Here is a 6,837-nt window from a genome sequence, read left to right as displayed (position 1 = left end):
GATACTGGATCACCTTATGAGCCCCTGTACAGTGTACCATAGGTACCCAGGGCATAGGTGCATCCAAGGCCTACCAGGGGCTGCAGCATATCTTTTGCCACCCCTGGCTGGCCATTCAAATTGACACAACTGGCTGATCACTTAGCTGGGGCAAGGTGGTGTAATCACCCCTTGCTTAGATATAGTATACCTATATCTAACCTTATATCTGGACACATATACAACTATAAGTCACTCCTATGGCAGGCCTTAACAATCCTGGAGGCAGAGTGCTTGGTTTTATGTGAGATGGTGCTCTAGCATGAGCTGAGCCTGTCTGCAGCTTTCAGAACCATGTCCTTTAGCTGTTTTGGGATATTGCCATACCATATACTCTTAAGTGCACTATAATCCTCGCGGTTAGATGCTAACAATGGTTTGGCTTTATCGAAACATGTCGAGTAAGGTGTCATACGATTTGGAATACTACCCCCTCGCCAGTCCTGGCGACGGGGGTTGCATTCCACCCTTCTAGAGGGAGTAGACATGTTGTTCTAACTATTCCCGGTTAAAGTTAACCAGAGCATCAGCATCACAAAATGGATGCTGCTGGAACAGACACAAGTCTGACCTCCTGCTGCTGGGAATCCTTCCAGCGAGGGAGGCTTGGACACTAGGTTTCCTGCCTTGGGAGGTGCTAGCACCACCCCAGACAGGATTTTGTGTATTGGGACAGGGAGGGTGTAACAACCGGATTTTCGGACCAGATAGAATCAGACTAGAACACCACCAATCCAGCCGAAACGCAACCATCTCCCTCCTCAGGACCCATTTATCCAGGCACCTGGGTACCTACCTGAGGATGGGGAATTAGCAATTGTGACGGGGAGAAGGATTCAGATCCACCTGGCTTACCTGTTTCGCCTCTCTTTAAACAGCATACTGGAACTTGGCGACGCAGTGAAGAACTCTACGATACGGATCCGGAGGACGCTGGTGATTCCTGCTACTTTAATTGGGCGGAGTTGGACAATGAACACGTCACCGGTTACGCCCCCTCAGCTCAGGTAAAAGCCGCCCAGGACCTCTCACAGGTGTGTTATACACCCGGAGGCGAAGGAGGAGTACGCGGCGGACGAGGAGAGAAAGCAGACGAGTGGGATTCGAAGGAACAGAGCCAGGAGCAAGAACGGCCAGCGGAACAGGTCCAGAAGCCGGAGGAACCACAGGAAGGAGAGACGAGGAGTACGGAGAACGGAGAGCCAAAGGAAGAAAACGACAAGCCAGGAGGCCAACAGGAAGGCGCTTCGCCCAGCCACACTTCATCGAGGGAAGTGTGGCTACCAGAGGTACGATCACGGCTTTCAGGTTGGGCGGGATTTAAGTGGGTTAAGCCACGAAAGTAAAGTCGTCACTCACACCCTATGCACTACCCTCCCCTCACTACCGGCACTATAGGAAATAGACGGAGTATTGTGCACGCGTGAGTCCTCACCCCCTTCCCCGTGTATTGGTCCGAAACCAGTAAACTAAAACGTTGTTCTCTTTCCTCCCTGCACGGCGGAGACGTCCCGACATCGTGGAGGTGAACGCCTGGACCACCAGTCCCAGAATCCACTGGGACGGTCGACGAACCGCTGTGGAGAAACGCCACCAGAGACTCTCAGACGAGGCCGAGTCAGCATTGTCTTACTACCGGAAACCAGTACACCGAAAACGTATATTTAAATTAATAAAACCAGCGTTACCCAGATTACCGGTGTCTGTAAGTCTATTAGACGGGGGCGTAGCCCCACCCCCAAATCCAGTCAGCGTACAGAGCAGCCCCGAGGCGCCACAAGTGGTGGAGAATGCGGGCACGCCAATAACCATCTGGGAACCAAAGATGGAAGAACTTCTTCAACGTTTAGTGAAGGGACAGGAACAATTGGGCTGGGCTGTAGAACAGCAAATAGCTACCGCACAGGCCGACAGAGACGCTCTCAGAGACAGTGTGGTAAAAACCCTCGGGGAAATTCAACCGATAAGGATCGACACAACAGGCACCCCAGTAAGGGAAGTAAGACAAACCAATCCCACCCCATCCGGAATATCTCTACAAAAGTATGTAGCAGGGGAAGATCCAGATGCCTTCCTAATCAATTTTGAAAGAGTTGCACTAGCTTGCGGATGGCCGTTGGAAAAATGGCGGTTTTTCCTTGCCCCACTGTTAACGGGGGAAGCGCAGGCCACATACCAAGTGGCCAATGGAAATGGACAGACGCCGTATGCTCAGATCAAGACCATCATCCTAGACCACCTGGGGCTGGACGCGGAAGCATACCGTGTCCGCTTCCGAAAGGAGAGAGGAAGCCCAGGCGAAAACCCAAAGACACTGTTTTTCCGTTTGAAGGCGGCTGCTGACAAATGGTTGACTCCAGCCCAAAGTACAAAAGAAGCCATAATGGACAAAATATACCTGGAGCAGTATCTCGAGGCTCTGCCGTTTGGGACCCAACGCTGGTTACGGCAACATTCGAATCTGACCACCACACAAGCCATGGAAATGGCTTCCACATATGCACGTGCTCAGCCAAAGTTACACCCCATGGAAACGGAAAAAAACGTAAAACCTCCTGTTCGAATAGAGCGGAAACCAAGACCTCCTCCAGGGATTCCTGTTCCCAGACCTCTGAACCCGGATATCTCCCCATCGAGAGGCCCTCAATGCTTTGATTGTGGCACATGGGGCCACATCGCTAGATTTTGTCCAAAGAAGAGAATGCAGGAGGAACCCATGGAGGTCGGCTACTTGCCTCGAGCCGTTATGTTTTCAGCAGAACTCGGAGGCGCATATCACGTGAGTGTCCAAGTAAATGGAAAAACAGTTAAAGCTCTGTTAGATTCGGGGTGTAAACAGTCCGTGATGCAAGGCAGGTTTGTGTGTGAATCCCAGATAATGCCAGAGACCCTAGTTAACATTAAGTGTGTGCACGGGGATGTGAAGAGCTACCGGGTCGCCTATGTTCCCTTAGAGTTAGAGGGAGGGCGACAGGTTGTAGTAAAGGTCGGAATAATGAACAATCTACCAGAAGAGCTCCTGCTTGGAACTGATAACCCTCACTTTCTAGAACTGTTTTCAAAAAGACTGAAAACAGAGAGCATAGACTCAAAACCGGTGCTTATAGCCCCTGATCCTTGGGAGGGGGATCGAAGTTTTCAATTTGCACAAGCCAATGACAGCACTCTGTTCAAAGCATGGGAACAGGCCCATGCAGATCAAGATAACCCGACCCCCAGGTATCCTAGATTCGTAATCCAGGATGAGCTGTTATATCGACAGGCGAAAGAGAACGAACCTAAACAGCTTCTTGTCCCAGTGTGTTTTAGAGAACAGATCATGTTCTACGCTCATACCCATCTCCTCGCAGGGCACACAGGCAGCGAGAAAACCACCCAAAACATTCTGAGGAATTTTTATTGGCCGGGAGTTTATTAAGACATAAAAACACACTGCCAAACCTGCGATGTGTGTCAACGCAAGAACATACAGAAACCCCCGGCTGTCCCGTTACAACCACTACCCATAATCGGGACGCCATTCGAGAGGGTGGCAATGGACCTCATAGGTCCTCTCCCACGAACAAGTAGAGGTAACCAATATGCTCTCGTCATTGTAGATTATGCCACCAGATACCCCGAAGCTTTTCCCTTAAAATCACCGACCTCCAAGAACATTGCAGAGAAGTTCCTCGAACTGTTTTCACAGGTTGGCTTCCCGAAGGAAATTTTAACGGACCAAGGAACTCCCTTTATGTCCCGGGTTATGAAAGAAGTCTGTCAGATGTTGAACCTACATCAAATCAAGACATCAATATACCACCCTCAAACAGATGGGCTTGTGGAACGATATAATGGGACCCTGAAAAGCATACTAAAGAAAATGCTCACTGCCAATCAAAAAGACTGGGACCGCTTGCTTCCACTGGCACTTTATGTTATCAGAGGCCAAACCCAACGCAGCCTTGGATGTTCTTCGTTTGAGATGTTGTATGGAAGACAACCTAGGAGTCTGCTAGACATGACGAAGGAGTATTGGGAGGCCGAACCTACTGGAGAAACAAAAACCTTGCTTGAATATAGCCAGACTCTTAAAAACCAGATTGGAAAAATTCGGGAGCTCGCCTTTGCAGAACTAGAGAAGAGCCGATCCAAACAAAAGAATCACTATGACAAGGGGAAGAAATGGAGAAAGCTCGAACTAAACGACTGGGCCCTAGTCTTGCTACCCTCCACCACAAAGCGGTTTCCAACGGAGTGGCAAGGGCCTTATCAGGTCATCGAAACCATCGGGAAAACAACATACCGGCTACGGCTATCGAATAGGAGGAGTCAGGTCTTTCACATCAATGTCCTGAAGAAGTGGCTCGGCGCCCCTCCCCTCATAGCCTTCACAGAGAAAGAGAACCGGAAAGAAAACACAGTGTCCCAGCTGGTCATTAACGAAGAGTTACACCAGGAGCAACGAGAAGGATTACATGGAGTTCTCAACAGATGTGCAGACATATTTTCAGACCTCCCGGGATCCACGACTCTGGCCGAACACAGAATCGAAACCCCTAAAGGGACCATTGTGAAACAACGACCATATAGGATACCCGCTGCCAAAAGAGAAGCCATAAGCAAGGAGGTGAAGGAGATGCTCCGCTTAGGAGTCATACGTCCCTCAAGAAGTGACTGGTCCTCGCCGATCGTGATGGTGCCCAAACCAGACGGGAGTAGCAGATTCTGCATGGACTTCCGGGCCCTCAACGCAGTTTCAGCGTTTGATGCCTACCCCATCCCCAGGATAGACAAACTGATCGAGAAGTTGGGGGAGGCCAGATTCATCACTACCCTGGATCTCACCAAGGGGTACTGGCAGGTGCCATTACGGGAGGAAGATCGCAAGAAAACGGCATTCTCAACACCTGACGGTTTATTTGAATTTACGGTACTTCCGTTTGGGTTACATGGGGCTCCTGCGACCTTCCAGAGGTTAATGAATGAAGTCCTACGAGAACACCAGGCATACAGTTCTGCTTACTTGGACGACATCATCATCTTTAGTCCAGACTGGGAGACTCACCTCCGACACTTAGAAACCATCCTACTACAGCTCTCAAAAGCGGGTCTACATATCAACTCCAAAAAGTCGAGGATCGGGTTCCAGAAGGTGAAATACCTGGGATATGTCTTGGGACGCGGACTCATTGAACCTCAAGATGAAAAAGTTTGTGCCATAGCGGACACCCCTTTTCCCACCAGTGTCCGTGAGATGAGGGCTTTTCTCGGGTTAGTGGGATATTATCGGAGATTTATCCCTTCTTTCTCCGACGTTGCAGCTCCTCTTACCGATACTCTGAAGAAGCAAACCTCAAAGACTGACTTCTTGTATCCCACACCGGAGATGAGAAGCGCATTTTCAACTCTCAAAAAGGCGATTACTTCCCGTCCGGTGTTGACATCCCCTGACTTCGCTAAACCATTCATTCTCCACACTGACGCCTCTGACTTCGGGATTGGGGCTGTGTTGTCGCAGTTAACGGACGAGGGGCTTGAGCATCCCATTCTGTATATTAGTAGGAAACTGTTCCCTAGGGAGGTGAAGTATCCTACGATCGAGAAAGAGTGTTTGGCGATCAAGTGGGCTGTGGATAAACTGAGGTATTACCTGGAGGGTCACACCTTTCAGCTGTACACCGATCATGCCCCCCTCCAGTGGATGAGTCGCAACGCCTCCAATAATCCCAGAGTCATGAGGTGGTTCTTATCGTTACAGCCCTTTTCTTTCCAAGTGTTACATCGTAAGGGTAAAGACAATGCCAATGCCGATTATCTCTCCAGGTTTCCTCTCCCCGATCGGGAGAATCCTAGGGGGGAGGTGTGTGACGGGGAGAAGGATTCAGATCCACCTGGCTTACCTGTTTCGCCTCTCTTTAAACAGCATACTGGAACTTGGCGACGCAGTGAAGAACTCTACGATACGGATCCGGAGGACGCTGGCGATTCCTGCTACTTTAATTGGGCAGAGTTGGACAATGAACACGTCACCGGTTACGCCCCCTCAGCTCAGGTAAAAGCCGCCCAGGACCTCTCACAGGTGTGTTATACACCCGGAGGCGAAGGAGGAGTACGCGGAGGACGAGGAGAGGAAGCAGACAAGTGGGATTCGAAGGAACAGAGCCAGGAGCAAGAACGGCCAGCGGAACAGGTCCAGAAGCCGGAGGAACCACAGGAAGGAGAGACGAGGAGTACGGAGAACGGAGAGCCAAAGGAAGAAAACGACAAGCCAGGAGGCCAACAGGAAGGCGCTTCGCCCAGCCACACTTCATCGAGGGAAGTGTGGCTACCAGAGGTACGATCACGGCTTTCAGGTTGGGCGGGATTTAAGTGGGTTAAGCCACGAAAGTAAAGTTGTCACTCACACCCTATGCACTACCCTCCCCTCACTACCCGGCACTATAGGAAATAGACGGAGTATTGTGCACGTGTGAGTCCTCACCCCCTTCCCCGTGTATTGGTCCGAAACCAGTAAACTAAAACGTTGTTCTCTTTCCTCCCTGCACGGCGGAGACGTCCCGACATCGTGGAGGTGAACGCCTGGACCACCAGTCCCAGAATCCACCGGGACGGTCGACGAACCGCTGTGGAGAAACGCCACCAGAGACTCTCAGACGAGGCCGAGTCAGCATTGCCTTACTACCGGAAACCAGTACACCGAAAACGTATATTTAAATTAATAAAACCAGCGTTACCCAGATTACCGGTGTCTGTAAGTCTATTAGACGGGGGCGTAGCCCCACCCCCAAATCCAGTCAGCGTACAGAGCAGCCCCGA

General features: G+C 50.6%; 1 protein-coding gene across 1 annotated transcript; it reads left to right on the top strand.

Moving 5' to 3' along the window:
- Window positions 1-1,864: 1,864 nt before the first annotated feature.
- Window positions 1,865-6,412, top strand: LOC147697923 (uncharacterized). Its single transcript, XM_086933370.1, has 2 exons — window positions 1,865-2,818; window positions 5,945-6,412. Exons 1-2 carry the CDS (start codon window positions 1,865-1,867, stop codon window positions 6,410-6,412), a joined length of 1,422 nt encoding a protein of 473 aa, XP_086789496.1.
- The last annotated feature ends 425 nt before the right edge of the window (window positions 6,413-6,837 follow it).

Source organism: Lissotriton vulgaris, chromosome 8, assembly GCF_964263255.1.
Source record: "Lissotriton vulgaris chromosome 8, aLisVul1.2, whole genome shotgun sequence".
Classification (NCBI taxonomy): Eukaryota; Metazoa; Chordata; class Amphibia; order Caudata; family Salamandridae; genus Lissotriton; species Lissotriton vulgaris.
Note: the sequence above shows the minus strand (reverse complement) of the source record. Positions and strands in the feature narration are given on the sequence as shown.

Coding starts and splice junctions, on each gene's coding strand:
- LOC147697923 (XM_086933370.1), top strand. CDS start 1,865: ATGGAAGAACTTCTTCAACGTTTAGTGAAGGGACAGGAACAATTGGGC. Junction 2,819..5,944: donor AACTCGGAGGCGCATATCAC/GTGAGTGTCCAA, acceptor CTCTTTAAACAG/CATACTGGAACTTGGCGACG.